At 44.7% G+C, this 25,162-nt stretch overlaps 1 protein-coding gene across 2 annotated transcripts in view; it reads left to right on the plus strand.

The window, feature by feature from the left end:
* Window positions 1–1,651: 1,651 nt before the first annotated feature.
* Window positions 1,652–25,162, plus strand: part of BMP6 (bone morphogenetic protein 6) — an 86,106-nt gene continuing 62,595 nt past the window's right edge. For both annotated transcript variants that reach the window (XM_084210817.1, XM_084210816.1), the window contains exon 1: window positions 1,652–2,161. In XM_084210817.1, the coding sequence (XP_084066943.1) occupies window positions 1,732–2,161 (430 nt within the window). In that variant the 5' untranslated portion in view covers window positions 1,652–1,731. The remainder of the gene's footprint in view (window positions 2,162–25,162) is intronic.

Here is a 25,162-nt window from a genome sequence, read left to right on the forward strand (position 1 = left end):
ACAAAAATTTCCATGGACATTGCCTTCTTGAGTCCTTCCTGGGAAACACAGACCTCTTTCATGAAGATAGTGGGATCTACTACACCAAAAGGAGCATGTTGGGTCTGTGCTGTCACATGCACCCCCATTTTCAAATTCTGAGTGTCTTCACAATCTGGGGGGGGGGGGGAAAGTGGCAAAAGCAACTTGCACTCCTCCCTCCCACCCCATGACTGCTATGCTCAAATCTCCTAATTGATGCCCCTTTTCCTATCAAAACAAGCTTTTAAATATCCAGCATTATATTGGAGTGTTCCTTGACTGGTGCAGTTAAAGCACACATCTGTAACCTTGCTCTCAGAGACATGAAGGCTCAGTGTAACCTCCACTTCTGAAAATACTGTGTTCTGTCCTGAATATTCTCAGCTGTGTCTCTGGGAAGCTGAATATGAACTTATTGCCAGATTCTGATTCTAATAAAGTTAATGGAAATTTTGCCAGTGACTTCAAATGGTCCAGATATTATTCTCAGGCCAACTCCTCTGAAATTATCCCAGTTCAAACCTAGAGCAATTGCAGTGATTTCAGTGAGACTAGACTGGCTTTACTCATCCAGTTCAAAGAACATCTATGAAGTCAGAGATCAGGGTATGGAAGAGCTGCCTCTCACTCAACCAAACTGCTGTTATTGGAGTGTTGGGTGGTGTTTGAGTTTGGTTGGTTTTTTTGCCTTTTTTTTTTTCCCACTCTTTGATAAAAGTGATGAAATCAGAGCTGCAGCATTACTGAAGGAGGGGGTATGTTATTTTCTGGCAGTAGAGCCTGCTCCACAGGATGCAGACCGGTACTCCATCAATCAGGGCTGGCGTGGGGTACCTGGGTAGTCTCAGCCATGTACCACAGTTTCATGTTCAGTTCTCCGAGATACTCCAGAAAAAAAGATCTGTGTAGTATGTCGTAACCTGCTAAAATAAACCGCAACGCTTATTCACATTTAGAAAACTCCACCTATTTTCAGGACAAATAGCCAACACCCGCTGGGGGCAGAAAGGGTGACCGAAACCCTTCCTTTAACAAGAAACGAGCCGGCAGAGTCTAGCGGCAGAGGCGGCGGGAGCCGCAGTTCGGCGGAGCGCCGCTCCAGCGCAGCGAGCCCACGACATCCGACGGGGCCGACGCTCCTCAACCTGCTCCTCCGCCGCCCCCGCCCCGCCCGTCCGCCCCCGCGGGGCCGCGCTACCTGCGCCCGCTCCCCGCCCCGGAGGAGCGGCCGCCCGCCCCGCCGAGAGGCGGGCGCGCTGCTGATTTGCCTTCGCTGTCAGCAGCCGCGCTCCGGCCAGCCCGCGGGGACCGGGGCTGCAGCCGCAGGAGCCGCTCGCTCGCTCTCGCTCTGCCTCGCTCCCTGGCAGCGAGAAAAGTTTGCTGCTCTTCACCCTGCTCCTTCTCCCCCCGTCCGCAGCCCCCGCGGCCCGGCGCGGATCCCCCGGGCAGGGGCATGGCGCGCTGAGCGGCCGCAGCGGGCCGGGGGCGGCCCCGCCGCACCTGAGCGGCGGCGGGCGCGGGGGGCTCCGCAGCGCGCTGCCCCGCGGGCGGCCATGCGCGGCGGCGGCGAGCGCTGAGCCCCCCCGGCCTGGCCGCCCCCCGCCGGCCCGGGCCGAACCCGCCGCGGGGGGGCAGGGCTGGAGGGCGGCGGGCAGCCCGCGGGGACAGCGCGGAGCGGGGACCTCGCCCGCCTGCGCCCGGCCGAGCGCCATGCCGCGCCGGCTGGCCTGGCTGTGCTGCTGCTGGGCGCTGCTGAGCGGCGCCTGCCGCCCCGCCGAACCCGCGCTGCCCGCCGAGGGCGGGGAGCCGCCGCCGCCCGCCGCCGCCGGCTCGGGCTTCCTCTACCGGCGGCTGAAGTCGCACGAGAAGCGGGAGATGCAGCGGGAGATCCTCTCGGTGCTGGGGCTGCCCCACCGGCCCCGGCCGCTGCCGCGGGAGCCGCCGGCCCCACCGCCGGGACGGCTGAGAGCGGCACCGCGCTTCATGCTGGACCTCTACCACTCCCTGGCCGAGGGCGCGGAGGGCAGCGCGGGCGCGGAGAGCGGGGGCCGCCCGCCGACCCCTGCCCCGCCGCTGCCCAGCCCGCAGGACAGCGCCTTCCTCAACGACGCCGACATGGTCATGAGCTTCGTCAACCTGGGTGAGTGAGGGAAGGAGGGAGGGAGTCCTGGGATGCGCGGAGCCCACCCAGCCGCTCGCCCGTCCGTCCGTCCCGCGGACACCCCTGGCCCGGGCAGTGGGGATGCTCCCCTGAGGAGCGCGACGGGGTCGGGGCTTTGCCGGTTGGGACCCACCTTGGACTGCGCGGGTTTCGGCCAGGAGGGCAGCTCACTTTGGGGAAGGGCAAAACCTCTCGCAAACAGTCAAAGAAGAATATACCCCAGCATGTAAAACCTTGTGGGGAGAGAGTGAGAGGAAGGAAGAAAAAAAAGAATTTTTTGTTTTCGTAGTCGTTGTTCTGATGATAGTAGTCAGAGCCTGTAGTTCAGAATTAAGCACACCTTCCTCTGCTTCTTGGGCAGCAGAGCTGTGCTCGTGCCGGCGTACAGGTTGCGCTCACTCTCTGCGAGGTCCAGCAGCACAGAGATGACGGACTCAAAACTCTGGGCTTGAACAAAGCACAGCCACACTACTTCACGGTGTCCTCGTCTTCTCCTTTTAAAATATTTTTTGCTTTTGTTTTAAGGGCTTAGAGCTAGTGTGGTGGTGAATATATGTACTACTCTGCGTAGGTTATTCTGGTGATTGAGCACGGGAACGCGAAAAAAATTTGTATCATGGGGAAATCTTAAACTAAGTTTTGTTAGACGTCAACCTGCTCTTCAAACAAATCATCCTGTCAGCGAAGTGAAGAGCTCTGAGGCAGGCATTGCTGTGGGAAAATCATTAAGTTTTTTACTTAGAGGAGCTCTTAGTACTATGCTATTGTAAGGAAACAGTGTAATTAGATTCAGCCTAATGTGGATAATGAAAATATTTCAGTTGGCAAATAACAGTTCCTTTTTTTAGGGAATTCCTGTGAAGCTCAAGTGTCTTAGCCGGTCAGCTGAAGACTTTGCCTTTTTACTTGTGCTGCCAGAGCTGTGTGCCAGAATGACAACAACTTGTCTTGTTTAAAACAAACAAACAAACAAACCAAACCGAATTTGTTGTGTGTTCACTCCTTTGGAGCAGGGATATGTCACTGCAGCAGGAAATTTCTCAGAGCTCCCGGTGCTGGTACAGGTGTTGAATAGCTTTGTGCCATACTGTGTGCACCTAGAACAAGAGCTGATTAATTTTTGTACCTCATGGAAATCACGTGGTAGGTCAGAAGAGTTGCAAATAGTTGTTGAAGGATTTGTCTGCATTGAAACCAAGGCAGCCACAACTCGTAAGGGTACAGCTGAGCTGCCTTAGGTGCTCAGACCTTCCTGGAGCCCTATTGTCTCCTTGTACTGCAGGTGTGTACTTGTCAGGGTCTCATCTGCCTTGTTTTAAGTCAGCTCTGGGATGTTCAGGTGGTGTTGCCATCTCAGAGCTCAGATGTATTTGATTGAGACATCCTGAAATTGTCTATCAGTGAAACTGGCATGATCTGTGGTCTCAGCTCAGAAGCCGAGATCTGGGAAATACTGTAAAGGTTCTAAATCCAAAGGGCACCTGTTTTTCTTCCCTCCCCGCCTCCCCAAACCCATATGTCCTTTGAATTCACAGAGCTGCTGTCCCTTTTCTTTGCCTTGGGGACTTTAAGGACCTATACTTGGAGGTGTGAGTTTAAGAAGTGTGGTGCTGACTGTAGCTGTCTATAAGCAACCCCCATGTCACGTTGTACTTGAGGGATGTGAAACAAGGTGCCTGCAAGGGGCTAGGCAGTTCCCTAAAGAGCTGATTTCGGGATAAGTGTGAGCATGTGGTGTTTAAGAAGGTAATTAGCAGTTTGTAAAGCACCAGGAGAGTATTATTAGATGGTATAATCTGAAAGTATGTGTTTCTTTTGAAAACAACTCCTTCCACTCATATGATTCAAATCAGTTCAGATAATTTGGATCTAGACCCTTATGTAACAACAAGGAAAATTTTTCATGTAATGTAGCAAAATAGTGCAATTGAAATGCTAGTTATGCGTCTCAGGAAGCATGAATCAACTGTAGAAATTTCTCATCAACTTCCAAATCCCGAGTCATAAACCATAATGTCATTTAACGTGATTGTTTGTTACCAGAGTGTTGACAAATCGATGGGCTGGGACTGAACAGCTGTTTGGTTGTTTTCTGTGGCTTCTCTGACATACCAGGGATTTTTTGGGGTCTTTCACCTGTGTATTGACATTTTCTTTTCCATTTAACGGTAGTTCAGGTTGGAAAATAGAGGAAACCTAAGGTTATATTCCATTGTAGAAACCAAAGGTTTGATGGGAGAAAGCCAGCTTGTGATCTGTCAAAGTAGCTTATTAGATGAAGTCAGAAATGCAGCAAAAGATGGTGGGATCACAGCAGAAAGGGAAGAATTCTTGATTTCAAGCACACTGACTAATCCAATGAAGTACATGTCAACCCTGAAAACTCACAGCTGGAGTCTGCTTCTAAGTGGATACCGCCAGAATGATTTTAGTTGGGGCTTTCTGCATGTGGCCATACATGCAGTTACTTCTGGTCAGTTAAAACTGACTTCTGAAGAACTTTGTGTTCAACCTTAAAGACTTCCCATTCTGTTATTGAAGAGGCGTCTACCAAAGAGATGTGAGGGGCCTTGTGGCTGTCTCAGGGTGAGGGGGTGTATGGTATCACCTGGATATGCAGCTGAATGTGGCTGTGTGGGTGTCAAGTCAGTGTGGGTGACCTGCCTGCAGGTGCTGATGTTGCTTCAGCTGCAGCTCAGAACCAGACAAAAGTTTGACGCATCCCGTTGTGCTTGAAAGCCATCATCTAGGTCAGCTGTGCAGAGGAGTCCTACTTTGTCATGAAAGTTTGCAAGTGTTGATGTTCTTATAAAAGTGCATTTAATTTTTCCAGCCCTGTAGCCCGAAAAGATTCACTAGCTTGTAGTCACTGCTGATTTTAGTTTTGCCGGGCTCCAGCCCTTCCTGACCAACCTACATCCTTCAGTCTGGGGACACAGCAGATGTGATTTCTCTCTGTGGAAGGCTATGTTTCCTTATGTGCTCGGGGTGTGAGTCCTCTTTGCAAAGGTCTTGCAAAGCTGAGGGACCTTGGTGAGGTCTTGGATTATTCAGGCAGTGCAGGCTGTTCTCAGCCTCATAGGTGATGGTGTTCTTTGGGATGGTTTCTATTTCATTCTGGGGTTTTTTTAAAGTGAAACAGGAAGGTCACAGAGGTGTGGTGGTTCTTCACGCACAGGGAGTTGCTGCTGTCTTACAGGGAGGACAAGAAATATCAGTCTTTGAAATGGGAAATCTGGGATTTATCTTGCTTACCTGGTGGTGTCTGTATCGTGGTGTGGGCAATGATTCCCAGAGGGGCTGGTTATAGGAGAGCTTAGTGTGTCCAGGGTTTCCAGGAGATGCTTAGCACTTAGTTTTATGAAAAAAACCTGGACCTGGACAGCAGTATCAGGGAGGAGAAATATTTTTTTGTTCCCATTATAAGCAAAATCTCATGAGATATAAACCAGTTCAGATAATTTAGATAATAAATTTAATCTATCAGGTTAAATACCAAAACATAATTTGACAGAAAACATAACCTGTCCTTGGTAAATCTTTTTGGGAAGACTATCCTAGAAGTGTCTGTTTTGGGTGTTTTCATTAGGATGAAGCGTCCGACAAGTGCCTGTTTCTTTTCATTTCACACATAGGAAGTCTGGATAGCCAGCACAGATGGAAATATCTGCATGGATTCACTGAGGAAGCAGGGTACCAAACTTGTGTGCTGTGGAAATGGCTGTACAGCAGGGTTGTGGGGCTGGGGCGGGGGAATGCATTGTGGGCCAGGCATCTTTGTGAAACTGTTCAGCTCTTCTTGTAGGAACAGCCTTGATATAAATATGTGGTATGTCTTGACACAGTACTGTTGGGAGAATAACATCTATTAATGTTTCCTATCTGGAAAACGTACCTTCCTCATGGCACGAGATAAGGTTATCTCCTCCTGGCAGAACAGCCTGGGGTTGGTATGGAGATACTCCTTGAGGCAGTGATGCTGGATTGACAGCTTGACCCCAGTGTTCTCAGGCACATCAGTGCTGGTGTGAAGGGGATCTGCACTGCATCCTCTGTTTCACCAGCTGGTGTCTTCAGAGTGGTGCATGCTGTGTGAAGCAGCAGAAAACAAGACTCTCAAAGACTTTGCTGCTTTAACAGCATCCAGAATTATTTGTGTATCATGAAGGTGCTGTGAAGCAATCCTGTGTCAGAAGTGGTCTTCACCCATGTCTTCCTATCCTGGCATCCACACTGAGAGGATAAACAGCCATGCACTTCTACAATCAAACCCAAGGAATTCAGTGGCAGTCTGAGTTTCTGCCGTGACCCGAATCTGGGACTGTTGATAGATGTTCAGGAAAAGTCTGAACCCACCAAACCCGCTAGAGATAAGGATCATAAAAAGTGTGCTTTGGGGTGTGGTACCCGGTTATTCAGCATTGTGGCTTTTTGTAGCAGACTAGCAGCACTGATTCACTGTACATCTGCTTTTGGAGAGAGGGTTTTCCCTTTTATCATAAGACCCACATGTTCCTTGGGAGGGCTTAATGCAAAAGGTTGAGGGGAAGCTCACCTTTTGCCAGCCAGTCCTGCAGTCAGCCCTGAAGCTTTGACACTATTTGAATTGGGGTTGGGGTGGAAAGACTCTTCTTTTATTTTTGAATGTCCAAACTCCAGGCAATCCCCCTTCCCTGCAAGACTTCAAGTGTCAGCTGGGGCAAGGGTGCTCCCTTTCAGTGCAAGGAAGTTGCTTGGTGGTAGATATAGGACTTGTTGTACAAATAGACTCTCTCTCCTTGCCTATAAAGCAGCACTTTATGGATGTGATGTTTTACAAACAGGCTTTTCATCTTTTTGGCAGTGGTGTCCTACCATATTTCCTTCTAGGAATGATCTTGCACAAATCCGTAGCACCTTAGGTACAAGCAACATGCCTTTGTTCTGCACAGCTTTTCACAGGAGGGAAGCAGTGCTCCAGCATCCTTACATGTGTTTCTAAAGCAGGTGAATTTTTTCATCTGAAGGATTTGATCAGCCCACCTGCCTTTTTCCCAGCACCATGCTTGCTGTTGGGAGATACGAAATTAGGCAACCAAGATGTCTCAGGGATGTTGCGTGATTGGATTGATGGGACCGTGCCATTCATACTGTCATCCCATCTGTTTGTACTCTTGGCCACGTGTTGTAAAGGTCAAGACATCTACTCAGAGGGAATAACTGGAGTGTGTGATGCTGCAGGTCTGGCTGTGCTGCCAGCTGGCTGCGTACAGCCTCGCTTGCTCGGCATGTGAGCAGTGTCCTCCACATGTGTCCAGAGCAGGCCAATACTAGAAATCATGAAGCTGATGATGGGAATGAGTTTACTGACTTCTGCCAAGCCTTGTATAGTGGGCTTTGATTCCAAGACAGATTCCCAAGTGCTGAAGAGCAGCCTAATATTTGCTGTTCAACTGATGCAGCTCGAGATCCTCATTTATGTAATCCCCTTGAAGTAGCTGCTGCTTGCAAGCTGCCCGCTAGTGTGGAGCTGCCTGACAACACAGTTAAAGAAAGGGCAAATGGTCTTTTAGAAGTCATCAGCTCCTCTGGACTTGGAATTTGAGGGACTGTAGTGATCCTTCTGCCTTTGGCTAGGAGCCCTGGAAGATGTGTGGCTCCTGGAAATGCTGCTCTTCAAAACCTGTACTGTTGAAATGAGTGGAGGCTCATGTTCATGTAAGCAATTTATCCAAGTCTGACTGTCATCTGGACTAAGCTACTGGGAGCAGACAGTGTGACATTAGTAGGATTATTCTCTCTCTTGTGAAAGCTTTTCAGAGCTTCAAAATTTACAGTCTTAGACTTCAACATTTCACACAAATTTTTCTTCCAGCAACAGCAAGAACGACAGCAATTTATTGTAATTTAAAAAGCTAGTATTGCCAAACCAGTCTTGATTTCTTCAAGCCAAATTTTTTATCTGTAAATAAATGAAAAGTTGCATTTTGAATTAGAAACCCAGGTGTGGGGCTGGTGGGGTTTTTTTTTGTGGTTATATATATATTTTTTTTAATAAAAGCACAACTTCCTTGTTCTTTCCCTCAGAAAAAAAAAATTGAAGCTAAACCACTTTTTATAATAAGGCTTTCTTTTGGCAATTTTTTCCCAGCTCAACATGGCTTTAGCAGAAAATCTCTTGGGCAGCTGTCATGGATGTCTTGTGCTGAGCTCCTGCTGAGACTGCTTGCTTTAGGCTTGTACCTCTGCCAAGGAGCTGTGGATCCTTGCTGGGTCTAGCCCAGTGCATTGCAGTGGTTACACTCTCTCTTGTAGTTTTAAATATAAACTTCTAAGCAGTGTTTGTGATTTAGGAGGAAGGAAGGTGGTGTTTAGACTTTCCATGCCATGGAGTCACGATTCTTTTTAGGTCATCTTGCCTCATTGCTAACTTGTAGGGGGTTAGAGGAAGGTATGATTTACTTGGGATATAAACAGCCCCATTGTGTGTTTCTGCTGTATCCCAGCAGATGCACAGCTATGCTGTAAGGTACAACCCACCTCCTAATCATTTAACATTGCCACTTCACCATTTATATTTTATATAGCAGTGTGAAGCAAAGAGCAAGCATTATTGCCCAAATGGAAAAATGGCTCATGGATGAGAGATTCCCATTTGTTACAGCAAGTATCAGACCTCAGAGCCTGGGCATTGGAGGTTAAGGACTGGAAAACTGTCTGCTGCCCACCTGATTCTTGGGGTCTGGTGTTGGGTCACACCTTGATTCCCTGTTTGATGGAGCAGCAGTTTTAAACTCAAAGAGGGTAGGTTTAGATTGGCATAAGTTTTTCAAACAGCAGTAGTGAGATACTGAAACTGGTTTCCCAGAAGAGCTGTGGATGCCCCATCCTTGGAGCTGTTCAAAGTCAGCTTGGATGGGGCTTTGAGCAATCTGTTTTACTGAACAATGTTCCTGCCTATGACAGGGATTGATCTGGATGACTTTCGAAGATCCAGTCCAGCCCAAACTGCCTGGAATTCTAAGTGGGAATTGGGAGGGCACTTTGGACTGGGATGCTGTAGCTATGGTATGCTGAGGGTGAGGAGACATGCATGAAAACATTCAGTGAGTCGTTCCTTTCCACCTTTGTTTTCAGCCGGGGCTGGCAGAGGATGAGGAGTGGTGCCTTCTGCAGCCCTTGCAGCAGGGGTGGCTGGCAGCAGCGCGCTAAGGGGCCTGGTGCTTTGCACCCAGAGCAGGCTCCCACACAGGGGCTTTGGGAAGGGCATGTGGCTGCAGCTGCTGCGGGGCTGCTGAAGGAGAAAAAAGCTTAATTAAAGAAGCTGAGTCCCTGAGGGATTGCAGGGGTGTTTAATACCTCGTAATGGATTTTGATTCCTAAAAACTGCAGTGGATTGGGGCTGGCATTTCCTGAACTTTCAGTTACTTAAGGAACAGTCTTGTAGTGTTGGGTAGAGTTTTGGAATGGATTTTTTTGTTTGTTTGCGTTTTGGGTTGGTTGGGTTTTTTTGGTGATGTAATGAGATTATTTTTTTTGTTTTGTTGTTAAGGGCACAAAGATTTTGACAGCGCTGCTTTCAGCTCTTTTTATTTTACGTAGCAGTGTTCATCATAGCACAATGACAGAATTGAATCAGTGGTAGCAACAGTGGGAACTTTTGGCAAAAAAGGATAATGTAGACAGAGCCGAAGTGTTCTGCTAACTAAAACAGTAGCTGTATTTTTCAGAGAGCTAGACATGACTGTTTTGATCCAATGTGGTGTTAATCACAAGAATACATAACTGCTTTCCTGTGAACTTTCCCCTTAAAAATATCCAATGATATCACCTGATGTTTTGCACTAATGCTCTGTATAACCAGAATTTAGAACAGCTGGCTCCATATAAACTTGGAACATTCATAGGTCAAATATTAGTGTATAAATAAAAACATTTTGAAAATGAAAACAGAAGCGCAGTATTGGAAATATACTGAATGTGCAGATGTACTTCATGGCTTGAATAGCTTTACAAATTAAACAAGACAGTGTTAACACTTGTTCTGAAGAGTCAAATTTCCTGATAGTAAATGAGGGGGTGTTTTCAAATAGTATTCCAAAGATGTGTTATTCCATGTATGTTAATGGTGGTTTGCAGTGTGAATTGGCTATTTGAAACACTCTTCTAACGAATATATATTTGTTCAACCCAAAATCTTGTCAAACTGAGACCTACAGTTTCTTTTTTCAAGTGCAGGCTGTAAAATGTGCCATGTTTAAAGCATGCACAGAGAGGTTTATGTTGAAGTGTACTGCTGCAGCTTTCTTATCTTGTCGTTCACCTCATCGCGTTTGTGTGGTGTGTATGGTCAAGGTATTAGACACTCTGTTTGTACAAGGGCTAAAGGGTGACATAATGTCTATTGAAGCACAAGTGTTAGGCTCCACACCAGGCAACAAAGAGCACTTAAAAAATGAGAACAGCTTAGAGCTCATGAGCAGGGTCTGATAGTTGCACACATAAGCCAAGAGGTGTTGGAGGGAGGAAAGGGTCAACAGCTATGGTGTGAAACAGATGTGCCTCCTTGCATCCTTGTCTCTCCTGGGCTTTCCAGACCACTTGAGAGAGAAAACCAGAAGAGTAAAGCTCTTAGCAGTCAATTCCAGTCTTTTTACGGGGAGTAAAATTATCCAAATAAGTTGGAAAATAAGGTTTAACTGTAACTAATGCATACAAGATGCAAAAGACTTGTCTGCCTCTGCCTTTGTAAACTCTGTAATAATACAAAGTTGTTTGAACACGAACACTTGCTGCAGCCTAACTTCCATATTTTTCAAACTGATTTAAAATATCTGGATAAAGGTGTTCTCTATCAGGCAATAAAGAAGTGGCCACAGCATTAATTCCTCATGGCACAGAGGCGCAAGCTCCCTCTTTCAGTCCAAATTCAGATGAGCAGAGGTAGAGGGTTTAATCAGCAGATGCTCTGCAGGAAAATAGGTGGAAGAATTTCCTATGTCACTTACCATGGGCTTCCCATTCATGTTTCTTCACTACTTTTGGCCACACTGGTGGTGTGCTGCAGGAAGAGGCCTTACACACTTTTAATGTACCTGAGTCTTCACAATGATGCCAGGCTTGGTTCTTCAAAACATTTGTGTGCAAACAGGGAGAGGCTTCTCTGCAAGCCTTGACTTGTATGCACAATTTTGATGCAAAAAAGTAGGAGGATAGTTCTAAAATTTAAGCCTGGTTTGAAATTCATGTTTTAATCTCCACACAAAGATTTGATTCACAAGTACAGAATCCAGGTGTTCAACTTCAATGATGAAGGCTGGCAAAGAAACCCTTCATTTTAGAAAAGCAGCAGCCTCTTTTGCCCACAAACCGTCATCCTGAGACAGCATTTCAAACATGCAGACCTTTTTGCTTAATTATTGTAACATCAAACATCTTTGACATGAAAGGGACCAAGCAGTGGCTATGCAAGATAATGACTTGTTTATAAAAATAATTTAAACAACATATGAAAAGGATAAACAAGCATGTCCTGCCAAAATTCACTGTATGTTCTGCAGGCTTTGGTGATTGTGAATCTCTTGGCTTGCTCTTTCAATTTTTTTTTTAATTTTTTTTTAAACCCACAAAGAAAAAATGCAGAGGGGGAACAGAATGAAGAGAAATGAAGGGAGATTTAAAAAAAAAAAAAGAGAGTTCTCATATTTAAGGAAGTTCCAACTTATTATGCTATGGAAGATAGCCGGAGAGAAAATACATTTGTTTAACGTACTACAGTAGATTTTCTCTTTGAGATGTCTGTGTCTTGTCTCTTGCATGTGATAGTTTTTACACTTTAATGATTGTAGCAGCTGTCCTGTCCAAAAATGTTCCATTTTGCAGGATATGTAATGCTCATTACTTGCTAGACAACATCAAGATACTACTCTGTCTCTTATTCAGAACTGCGAAACACTTCATAAGCATTTAACTCTCACAGTGTGCTCTGACAAATGTAAATCGCTCTTATACTGATTTTCCAAGTAGCTAAGCTGAGGCTCAGGGGTTATGACTGGACCAGGGCTGTGATGAGATCCCTGAGATTCTTGCTTCTGGTCCTGCAATCTCACACATTTTACTGACCTGGCCAGTCCTCCAGGGGCTCACGGAGCCAGTGAAACAACAGGGTCTTATCTGGTGAAACCTGGCTTTTTTTCAGGTGGCAGCATGAATCAGCTGGAGCCTATAGGTTCTCACTTGGCTTAAGCTTTAGTTCTTCCTGCTTGTGAACCTTGCTCACCGGTGTTGCCCAGTCTGTGCCTTCTGCAGCCATGCTCCATTAGGGACATGGCTCTTCAGGCATGCTTGCCAACAGCTGAACATAGGAGGGAGGAAAGAGGTCACAGGCTAGCACGTTTTCCCTTTGAAACTATTAGAGATCCTAATAAAGGTTTGGTTGACTTTTGATCAAGCCCACGCTGCGGGGAAGCTAATAGTAGATGTTCTTCTGAGTTAACTGAGAGTTTTGTTGGGAAACTCCCCATAAACATGCAGTGTAACAGCTGAAGTTGGTATAATGACTCCTTTATGTTTCAGAAGCTATTGGGATTGGATCTGCCTGATACTGTTGCTATCTCTAGTCTCAGTAAAAGCAGTTTTATGGGGTCCCAAAACAGTCTGTTGCTTCTGGCAGCCGGAGAGCTGGCAGCTCTGATGCACTGAGGCTTGAAGAGATAGTTCATTAATTCATGGCACTTTCCAGAATAAACATGGCAAACCTCCTCTGAAATAACAGACGGTAAATCCTCCTTGTCACTCAAGACTGCACATTTGTCTTCAGAAGGGGGCCATGAAAGAAGCTGTCCATCTCCTAATGAATGAAAAAATAAATAGAAGAGGGACTGTGCATTGTGTCGTATTTGACACGGTGAAGCTTCGGGGTGGAATAACAGCAAACCTTTCCTCCCATCTTAGCCCTGTTAATTGTGGACTGAAACCAAGCAATGCCCACTGGGCAGGCTCTCAAATGGCATGAACTATCATAGCTCTCTGCCAGGGATCCCTGGTGGGAATGACAGCACTTCTTGCTCCTTCTCTGACTCTTTTTGGGAAGGTAGATGTCAAAATCTCTCAGTTTCAGGTCTTCAGGGATAGGACCTCCGGTCTCTCTGTGCCGGGAGACTTGTGAAGGTTGCTGCAAGCTGGGGTTGCTTGGAGCGCACAGATGTTTTGTGCAGCTTGTTATTTTCTATGTTGGAGGTTATGAGTCAGAATACTGTTACCAAAATGTTTATGTGAAATCATTTCTGAGTCATATATTTGCATCATATACAACCTGTCTGACAATCAAAACATTCAGTGCTCGGCTAATGATTATACTAAGTTTTCCAACACTCTGCTCCAACATAACATAATTACACAGCAGAGTGCAATATATTACTTTGACAGGGTTCTTCATGCATCTTGTGATGTCAGAACATCATCATTGCTATTATTTTAAATTATCAGAGTTTGTTGTGTGAAACAAAGTTAAAAATAGTGAGAGGCAGTTCCTCAGAAATAAAATGCTGTGCAAATATTCCTGGCATTTTCAGTCCCCAAAAAAACCTATTTCAAGAGCTTCCATCGTACTTTTAACTTTATTCTCTCCAGAGAGGTGCTTGATCAGGACTTATTGGTTTAATTGAAAGATTAGCTGTGGATATTTGCCTGAAGAAATTGTTTGGTGCCTATGAAACTTTTTGGTAGTTTCTCTAAAATACATTTTTTAGCAGCATGAAGTCTCTAAACTACAGTTTAATGCACTTTGTTTGTCTCTTGTGTGAGTTCTAACATAAATAGGAATTGCTTACAAACATATTCTGAATAACTAGGGCGAACATTTAAAATTACACTTCAGGTGTGTGAGAACTTGGCAGGTGTGTTTGCCACCATGTTCCAGTGATTTCAGTAACTCCTCTTGAACAGTTTATTCTAGAGCAGGATGGCGAAAACTGAACTACCCCCCAGCTCTGTGCTAAGGTAATGGTCAAGGAGATGAAAAGGGCATAGGGGCTTTTGTTCGTTTTGAAATACATGCCCATGCGAAAGCACGTGAATGTTCAAATGGAAAATGATGTTGGGGCTGACTTGTCTGAATTTTGTTTACAGTCTTTTGGAATTGGCTTTGGGAGCTCAGTTATAAGTGTGAAGGGCACAGGCAGGTCCCTTTAAATATAAAATATTGTTGCATTTCATCGCTCTTACTGAGCTGGCAGAGTGCAAAGTGCAGGATGGATTATGATGACATTCTTTATGTTCCTAGTGAAAAAAAAGTATGGACAGTACAGTAGTGGACTTTCCTGGCTACAAGTGACTGGGCTGTGCTTAGTAATTAGGGAGCCCACGTTTGGAGCAATAAGATCATCCCTGTGTCGTATTAGTGAGCACCATCTTTGCTTATGCACTCTCCTTGGCCAGCGTCAGTGGCAAATACATAATTGGTCTGTGAGGACCAATATATTGTGAAGTGTAGTGGAAAATGCCAAAATAAAATTTCAGTTGGATGAAGTCCATTTGTCCTGTGCTAATTTCTAGCCCTGTAAACAAACACAGCTGCTGAACGTAGAATCAGTGCTCAGAGTGGTTAAAAACAGTGATGCATTGCTAGTGAGATCACAGCAGAAAAAAAATCTGTAACACATGAGGCTGCAGTAAGGATCAAGACTATCCTCAGCTCTGAATAATTGTTTCTGTTCATCTGTTTATGATGCTTAGAATGTAAAGATTACTGCATTACTGTTGATTGTTAGACCATTCAGCTGGGACAGAGTATTAAGAATTGATGATCCAGTTGTCATGAACTTTTGCAAAAGAGTGAATCGGCAACCGGAGGCTTGATGAATTTGTATGTATTTATTTATATTTCTCTCTTTTTTACAAATCACTCCTTTGGTCATCTGGGTTTTGTTGTTATTTGTTTATATATATGAAGGATCCATGCAGGTAGCTTTGCCTGTCACTTCATCTTAATTAAAATGTCTTTAGAAGTACAGCAATACTGAACAAGGAACGTGAGACTTCAAACATTAGAAATCTCAGGGTCAAGCCTGCTAGGTCATTGGCAAAGTAGCAGCACTTACACTGTAATTTGTCTCATGGCCCAGTTATATGTTTTGACATCCCTGAGCTGACTAATTGCTCTGGGGGAAAAATAAGACTCTTGGTTACTGCAGTAGTAAAGTTTCCAACCTCTTCTGTCCATCAAATCCATTATCTAGGGACTGCTGCATGGTCATCCCCAGAGCTAGCAGAGTAGGGCAGTTTTGAACAGCGTCGGTTTTGAAGTTTTGGGCATTTTATAGCCATTTTGGGGCTTTGGCTTGTGCTAGGTGTGTCATTCCATACTCTTGCACAGCACAGGTTGGTGCCACCCTCTTCAGAAGCCTCCTGGGCCCTGAGGAATAATTGGGTGTTCGCGTTGCTGTGTACTGGACTCGTGCCATCCTGGATTTTGTCATGTCTGCAGAGCATGACTGGGGTCCATCAGTGGCCCGGGTTCTGGAAACTCTCCTAGCCCCTACCCCAGCTCAACTGCAGGCTGGCATGGAGCATTTAAATCTCAAACTGTCGGTCTGGCACGTTCCATAAACACTAAATTGACTCAGAGTGGCTAGGTCTAGTGCTATAAAACATACCATTCAGGTATTATTGCCAAGGAAAAAAAATTACCTGTAAATAGCAGACTTACAGCATAGGGGCTTATTTCTGTGCTTATGCTTTTTACATTTCCATTTTTGCACCAGCTTGGCAAGAAGCTAACTTAAATGTCAAAACTATTTTTATGTAAATATATGCATTATTGAATCTCTTACTCATAAAGCAAATAGTACTTTAAGCCCACACAAAACAGTTGAAGCTATATATATTTTCTCACTACTGAATTTGGCTTTTAATAACTTGGAGTGAACTGTCCAAAATAAAGTTAGGAATCAAGGGCACTTTATTTTCCAGCTAGCAACATATGTATTCTTGGCTTTGCACTGTACCAATTTGAGATGGAAGAAAACCTGGATTTGTACTACAGATCCTCTCAGCAATCAAGAAGAGAGAAATATCATAGTTAAATAAACTCATTATTTTAAAATTAAAATTTTCTAAAGCTGTATGAAGCTACAAAAAATATGAAGGACTATTAAGAGACTGGATCTTTGATCTCAAACAGTGGTTTTCTAATGTGTTTCTCCTGCTGGAACTGCAGAGTCAGAGGCAGCAGTTACCCAGAGAGAAGATTTCACTGCTGCTATTTGAGGAGTAAGGACAGCAAAACTTGCCCTCAGCACATACAGACAAAACCTCAGCTGAGGTTAGGGATTGTGCGGTAAGCCCAGGCCGTAGTGGCCTGGAAAGAGACGCTTGCTGTCCTTTGTGGGTTTCATGGTTTGTCTCCATGTCAGGGATTTTCTTGCCCCACTGCCCTCTATTCTGTGGGAAGCTACTTGAGATCGGTTCTGGATCCCAAAGATGAGGTGGGAAAATCACATCAGGAAGTGATGCAGACAAGAGCTGTGTGCTGAAGAATACGTGGCCAGTGTTCTGCTACAGTGTCCTGGTGGTATCCGCCTTGCTGCTCCCTGCCACATGCTCAGGGTCAGAGCTGCTGTAGCAGAGGTCTCCACTGGTTTTTGCCTTGCCCTCTGCTGCAGCAGGAATTCCATGAGCATGTGGGTGTGTTCAGGCTTACCAGGATGCAAAGAAGCAGAGAGAATAAGAGGGGAATCCTCAGCAGAATTGCATGTGATTTGCCATCCTAGATTCCAATTCAAGCTTTTAAGTCAATTATTCAGCAATTCAGATAATTTCTGGCTGGGTTGCAGGGTATTTGCCTGTGTGTGGCACGAAGGGCACACATTCTACTTATGCCCTTTCTTGTTGAATAAACCCAAGCTGTTCTCGAGGAGAAAACAAAATGTTGGAGTGCTTTCTGGGGCAGCTGAGCTGTGAAAGCTGCTTTGGTTATCTGAGGCTGAAGTACATGTGGAGCACAACTGGGGATGTTGGATGGAATCACAGGCAAAATATGGAAGACTCCACCGGAGCTGTGGTAAATGCAGGAGCTGGTCATGGGTGGGTCATGTCCAGCAGATCGTGTGGGCTGGCCCTGCCTGATTTCATGGGCATGAAAGAGGAGAAACTCTGGAGAGGGAGGAATGAACTGGACCAGAGAGAGAGTCATGGCTCTTGCCTGTGCAGGCAAGTGAACTTGAAGGATGGTGACTAAGAGATTCTGGTTTTCTAAAAATAATGCTTTCCACTGACTGAAACCACAGCTCTTGCTGATGCAGCTTTTGATTATTTTACCTCTTATTCTATCTTTCCTAGTTTGCATGATTCAGACTTATATAAACACAAGTAATGGTGCCTCACTGCGGTGAGAGCAGTGCTGAGTGAAAGGCAAGGTTCACGGGGCAGGAGATCTGTCCTGAAAGCCTTTTTGTCCATGAGATCCCCTGTGCATCCTGAAGCAGCTGCTGGAGTGTGGGGTCGGATATCTCTGTTTGGTGGTGCCCAGAAGAGAAGTCTGGGGAAAATTATGCTCTTTCTTTTCTTGCAATGTCCTCTCCTACAAAATTTCATTGTAATGGCTTTTATTCTTTCTTGTTAAATGCAGTGTATGTGAAAAGGCTGCTGAGATGCTTCAGGTTGCCTTTAAATACAAGCCTCAAGGAAAAATTGAAACATCAGATGAGTAAAGTGGTAGTGGTTTAACTTGAGCTGTAAATACTATTTTCCTTTTTAAAAGTATTTTTGGAAGGTGAGGGGAAACCAATTAAGACGAGTTTAAAGCAAGCAGACTATTCCTTTATTTGACTGAGATGTGTGATTCATCTTGACTAGCTTTTTCTTAGTTTTTAAGTCATTCTGCTTGTGTTGCGTTCATTCCCTGAGCTTATTTTGTTAACCTTGCCACCTGAATAAATTAAGCACGTGTGGTGTTCCCTTAATGAAGTACCTGCTGGTCCCAGCTGGGACACCTGTATTTGCATCTGCTTCTTTGTGTAGCCAGAGGACAATTAATGCTGTAGGTTTTTTCCCCAGCCTTTGAAAACTTCTTTTGTGTATTGTGCAGATTATGTTAAATCACTTTAATGTCCTGTTTTTCCATCACTTTGGCATTTCTTTATATCCTTGGGGCGCAGAGGTAGTAAGCTTGAGTACAACAGTTGGTACTTTCATTAGTAGTGGTGGGTACACAAAACACCCAGGTCTTGACTAGAAAGGTAAATTCATGTTAGGACTAGCAAGGACCCTCAGAGCTATTGAAAACAAAGATGTTGTAGGCATTTTGTCCAGCAAGCTCCACAGAAATCTGTTCCAGTTTTCCTCCAAGTCTCGCAGGTCACAGAACTTCTGCCAGCTGCCCTGGAAAAAAAAAAAAGTAGGAGTCAAAAAGTGAAAACCAGCAGCTGCAGCTGTAAGCTGCTGGGGAAGATGTGCTGGGAGCAGAGAGATCAGCAGTGTCACTGGTGTCCGGGGTCCTCACAGCAGTGCAGCAGCTGTTAGGTGGTGTTCCCAGGTGGATGTGAATGTTCTTAATGTTACAGAGGGAAGAGAAAAAACCTAACATGCAAACTCCTCCTGCTGCTTTGATTTAAGGAAAAAATTCATCACTGGTCCTAGCCCAAGCATGTGAGAGATTGTCAGTAATTTGGTAATGGGGTCTGAGCGGGCTCTTGGCCCACAAGAGTCACTGAGGCTCTCGAGATTGGGTCAGTCAATACCTGATGCCTCTTCACAGGACCACAGGAAAAAGCTCAGATTGTTGATCTAAGTCACAAAATGTGGGACTGATACAGTGTAACTGTGGGCCAGATGAGCACGGGAAAAAGAATTCTCTCCTTCCACTTCATTGTACTCCAGCAGTACTGACAAATTTGACGCCTCTGTCCTCCTTTCCCAAGTTTCAAGTTCCTGTTTCAGAAGCGGCAGGAGCAGTGGTTAAGTAGGACAAAGCACGCCCCGTCTCTTCTCCCAGTTTTTCATGTAGATGTGTGCATGCTGTGCTCACATGCTCTTCCCCTTCTGCTCAGCCCTCTCAGCTTTCTATCTAAAAGAAAATCTAAAGTTTGCAGTGCAAAGGTGTTGGAGGTGGCTTGTGAGAGATGTGAAACACAGGTACTGTGTATTGTCTGCGTGGGGAAGGACCTGCTAGTTGAAATTTGGCTTTTTGTTCTGACTTGTGATGTCTATATTGGTGAAACAATACAGGCATTACTATTGGTAGGAGCAATAGTATATAGTGGTGTTCAGTGAATGCCCCAGGCACGAGCGCTGGTTTAGATAAAGCTTGACTTTATATCCTTCTTGGGCATTTGGTGGAGAACAGCCTCAAAGATCTCCAACTCTATGCAAAATTATTTTGTATGCTATGTGGCCAGTAAGTACCCTGTGTGAGAGTAACTGGTGTGTCAAGAAAATTAGACAGCTTCATGCTTGTGGGGGAAAAAGCCCTAGAGTTTAACTGAACAGCATTTACAGATTGTCTCTTGGAATGCAATCAGCGAGCAGTAAGGGCTGTTAAAGAGATACAAAATTCAAGTGACTTTACTCTTAATAAAGAAACAGCTAAATAAATATTTCAAGAAAACAGTGAAGTCAAATTGCAATAAATGTTATTGTTTAGTGCACTTTTAAGGCCCCAGGACAGGAATATATCTGCATTCAGGAAAGCACTTAAGCACATGCTTTCCTGAATAGAGACAGTCTAAAGCTTATACTTAAGTGCTTTCCTGAATGTGGGCCAAAGCCTCCTAAGAGTTTATTTTAAAGACGCTCTGCCCTTAATTAAAACACTTGGTCAAATGTAACAATTAGGTGTCAGCTTGCTTACTGTCACACAGCAACTTTCTGCAACAGCAGGCGGTAGCACTCTACAATGACTGAGGCCAGGAAGCAAAGACTACTTCATCAGTTGACACTGTGAGAGGAAACTCAATTTTTATGGGCCTCGCAATAGTTCCCTCTGGCATGTGCTGGAAATCTAAAATAAATTGAAGAGCTCTGCCAAGAAGTGGACCAAAACTGTTTACAGGATCTCCAGTGGAACCAGCCTGAGCTCAAGGCTTCTCCCCACCACAGCAGTGCTGAGCAGCACCAGAGCTATTGCTGGAGCCGCCAGTGCTTGTGGCTGGACCTCAGTTGTTCTGCCAGGTGTTCTGTCCCATTTATTTAGACGTTAAATTTTTATTTGGTCATTCCTCACAAGCATCCAGTTGTTCTTTTTTCTCACTGAGGTGGCTGGGAGCCAGTTGTGCTAATGGCACTCTCAGATGTGCTGGGCAAGGTGGAGTCCTTGCAATGCTGCTCCTCCCCTGATCCAGGGTCCTGGTTGGCTCTGAAATGTAGATGAAGCGCTGGCGGCTCCTCCTGCCCTTCCCTGCATTGGGTGTTTGGTGCTTCCCACCGGGAGGAGCAAGAGTTGCCAAAGTAGTTAAGAAGTTGCCTTGCTGGGAGGGACAAACCTGACCTGATCGCACCAGTAATCGTGAAAACAAAGTTGCTCTGGAACAGGTTGTCGAGGAGTTCTTGTTCCCCAAGGAACAAGATGCCCTTCAAGCATCTCCTGCGGTGCCAGGAAACATGGAAAAGTAAGGGTTTTATTCTAGTACCTTGGAGGCAGACAAATGACCGATTTCCATACAGAGCTCACCTCAGGTCCTGTACTTTGGGCATCCCTGTCCAGAAGCCATTCTGGTGAAGTGCTGGAAGTGGTGTTGGATTCCTGCCTTGTAGCAGCCTCAGCTGTCTTATAAATAAGGAAATTCACTCTTTGGTTTTCCTGAGGGGTTGGACTTTATGTAAAAAGTGTGTATGGTCTGAAAGACTGTTGCATTTTCTTCCCCTCATCTTAGGCTTAGTATGCCTGCCCTCTCGCTCATAGCTAAAGCAGTTCAGTGTCTTCCCCACTTCTGCTGTCCTTTGAGTTGACTGTGTCGTTACGATGGTTGCCCTGTCTCACTTATTTCCATATTCTTTGCTCCAAATTTGTGATCTGTAATTGTGGGATAGCTCACAGCAATCCAAGGTGTTGCCTTTTTGGGTGTGGTTCTTCAGAGTGAAAAAAACCTGCATAGATTTTTCATCAGGTTACAGTAACTTTGATTTTTACATCAGCATTTAATTTTTGATGTCTAGGGATGTTAGATGTGGGAAGGATTTAAAAAGTGAGATGGATGCCACATGCAAAACTGCTCCTGAAATATTTTCCCACACTAAGCCTCACATGTAGTTGTCCCTTTCTTGTCCTTTTGGATGTGGTTTCAACTTGAGCTTTGGAGGACCTAAAGCTTGCTCTTGTCTCTTTCTGGCAAAGAGCAAAGGAGAAAATATTTTTTTGTAGAAAAAGGTGAAGAAGGATGTAAGATTTGGTAAACAAAGACTGAAAATTGCATCCCTGATAGGTTGAATTTTCCACTTGATGGAGAATGTGCCAGAATTCTACAATAAAATACATAATGTGTTTCCTCTGCCTCTTGCCATTGTAAACTTGAGAGTCATGGCATATTAACCAAAACCAGATACATCCATTGAGTTTCCATACTCTGAAGCAGTATAGGGTGGGGTGAAGCTGGTATTAATAGGTCTATTCATCACAATAAATGTTCCTGGTAGATGTGGGTGGTTCAGACTCAGTGAAGAAATGGCTCAGAAGTGATCAGTCTCCACCCAGAGAAGCAGGAATTTTTAGCAGGGAGTGTCCCACATACCGGTAATAAAAAAATGATGGCTAACTGAAGAGTCTTTTCTTGAAGAGTTTTATTTTAAATTCAGGTGACCAGAGGTTTCATTACCACCAGGAATCATTCTGGTTCCCCAGCTGTTTCCTAATGCAACTTGCTAATAATTGGTCCGTGCTCCATAGGTAAATCTGCATTTGATTAAGAGCTGGCTTTGGGCAGTCGTCTTCTCACTTCTGTCCCAGCGTGCCATAAAAAGCCCTATAAAATATGGAGGTTCTTGAGGGAGTTGGCGTCTGCAGCGCCGACTGACACAAAACCAGCATTTTTGTGACTTTGTGTCATTATGTAAGTTGTACATTCTCTTCAGAAATTTATCTATTTATTCATGGGTTTAATTGCTATTTCTTTTACAGCAGGGCTTGGAGTTCATAATGAGAAGTCTGTGCTGGGCGTTGTACCAATACATAACAGAGAAGGCAGCTCTGCCCTTGACTGCTAAGAGGACGTGACGGGATGACAGGAATAACAAAAGGGGTGGAGGACAGAGTAGCAAAATGCTCAGAGATGAACAGAAAAGTATGTGTTTACCCACATTAAATAAATTATTTGAAATACATTATGTTATGTATCGATATGCAGGAATATGCATTTTACAGTATTTCATATTGCATTTAGAGATTTACGTGTATTTTTTAATCTTTAAGGAAAACTAAGGATTCTACAAAGTTTATTTCTGTACAGGCAGAGTAGTCTTCTGTACCTAATCTTGCTTCCATGTCCCTGGGAGGCACGTGTACACGGAAATCATTTTTAGGCTGGTGCAGCTGAAATGGAAAATGAAACATCAGTGATGTCTGGGTTTAGAAGTTGGATATCTGCTCATAAATGGATGTTTTGAACTCTCTGCTTGGTGGAGAGCAGAGGGATCATTTCTCATGTTGAGTGATGGACCTGTATTGATGGCTGGTCTCAGCAGAACATTCAGAATCACTTGGCATTTTGGAGAACAACATGTAGGGATTGAGTCAGTTAACTGAACAGGAGAAAAGCAAGGAAATTTCTATTTCAGTGCAAAACCCAAAGAAGGTTAGAAAGGAATCTTTCCCCTTAAAGGTGTTTTTTTTGGGAGGATGTATAGGGTTTGTGACATGAAGCAGTCACTGAGGTAAGGGTAACCTGTCATTTGCTGCCCACATTGTTTGCTGTGGCTTTCAGAAGCTTGTAGGCATGGCTTTGCATTTCTTGGTATATTCTACAGGGGAGCTAGACTCCCTGGAGGTGAGGGGAGCACATTCTTCCTGTGTCTGCTAAATGGGCTTTCTGGCCATTTTGATGTGCATACTGTGAAAACACAGAGACCAAGTGGGTTGAACAATGGACAAAAGTTGCCTGAGAAGTCGGGAAATGCAAATGCATTCACATTTCTTACAGTAATGTGGGTATTGGTCTCAGCTCTGAGTTTATTTGCTGTGAACTTTCTGCAGCAATTGAAGGCAGCCCATGCCTCAGTGGAGGAGCATTGTCTTTTCAGCTATGCAAGGGCTCATAATTCTGTTCAGCTATGCAAGGGGTCGAGTAATTCTGAGGTGGTCGAATTTTTGTGGATGAATGTTGGGAGGCTGTGTGCCACGTCGCACCCTTGCTGTCTTGGGTTTTACCATTTAAGCCTCCTGTTCACTGATTACACAAATGCTGAGGTTTCAGTCTTAGGGCTTAATTTTTGGATCTTCCTGTTCTTAACTTTGAAGAAAGCAGCAATCTCCACCACAGTCCAGCTAGTGTTCACAATGTGCCTTCTGGGTTGGCTTCATACACACTGTGGTTTGCACTGATGATCTGCTAGCCCTCATGGGTGAGAGTGGCTGGTGCCAGAGTGAGTTTGGACACTTGTGGACTCCTCTGAAATACCTTGCAGTGAAGAATTCAGATGGTAAATCGCGTTCCTGGCTGGTGGTGGTGAGAACAGATGAGTACTAAGGCTGAAGTGGAAAAAGTGGCCAGAGGCTGGGGCCAGGACTCTGCATTGGTCAGTGTTGGAGGGGAGAGAAATGTGGGACTGGTGAAATAGATGAGTCAGGCAGGAACGTTTCTGCACAGATTCCTGGGTGGAGGAGTGAGTGAGGTGGATTACTGATGTGCTCTGTGAGCAAGTTGGGGCGTAAGGCTGCTGCTGAGCTTCTGCTTGTAGCTGGCACAGTGCTGCAGAAATGTAGTGCTGTTTGTGAAAGCAGCATTGAAGAAATTGAGAGAGTGTTCTTAAGAGTTAGAGATACTGAATTACCCTACAAGTGATATTTTGAGGGAGTGGACAAGTTTGCTAAGAAAGTTGGAGTAATTTTGCTATTGTTGACTTTCAGTGGTGCTCTAACCTAATCTCAACCATGTCTGCAAGGAGGAGGAAAAGGCTCCTGAACACTGGGTGTCAGAGTTCCTACTCCAAGTTGTCTTTTGTCCTGTCTGTGGCCAGTCTTCCTTGGGGATGAACTGGGTCCTAGCATGATCCCCTTCACTTCCTGGGACCAGCCTGAGCATCCCTGCCACGGATATAAAATTATTCCAAACTTTGTAGCAGCATGTGTGACTGGGGGGAGGGCTGGGCATGACCTTTGCATGCGTCTTCTTCTGGAAGTGCTGGGGGCCACCAGCTTGCGTTTATTTTGGAGTCTGAGTTAGCTCACAGGTGCCAACAGTGAGCAAATGCAATTTGGCTTGAAAGTTACCCTTCTCCTGTATTTTTGATTAGTTCTAGCAAATAACAATTTTGGTGTTATGTAAGTATGACTTGTCATGAGTTGCATTGCTGGGTTTCAGCATTATTGTTGGTCAGTCTTTTTTTAAAAATTAACATTTTAGCTTTTTTGCAAAAGAGCTAAAGTGTTATGGTTTGGACTTTTTAAGGACATTATTCTTCTTTCTATTGAAATAGAAATGAAAAAGGGAAGAAAGAGGAAAAAAAAATAGCATCTTTTCCATTAAGAAAGATTCTTTTTTCCATCCTTTTACTGGCATATGTGATGGTTATTTGCAAAAGTTTCTTTCATTTTTTTTTAAGAGCCCCCAGCCTTTTTTTCTTGAAGAAATTGTTTTAAATATGGAAAACATAAAACATCCTTTTTAATTAACTTGATTTTTCATTTACTGAATTTTGTAGGGTTTTTCTTGCTGTAAGCTCCGTTTACCAACTAGAGCTACCTAGTTGGTCTCTTGAATCTGTTTTTGTCAGTGGATCTCTGTGTAACAGTTTCCCTCTTCTTTTTTTGCCAGAGTAGGACTAGAATGAAAGAATCATCCAAAAGATAGAGAG

The sequence above is a fragment of the Fringilla coelebs genome (assembly GCF_963513975.1).
Source record: "Fringilla coelebs genome assembly, chromosome: 1".
Taxonomy (NCBI): Eukaryota; Metazoa; Chordata; class Aves; order Passeriformes; family Fringillidae; genus Fringilla; species Fringilla coelebs.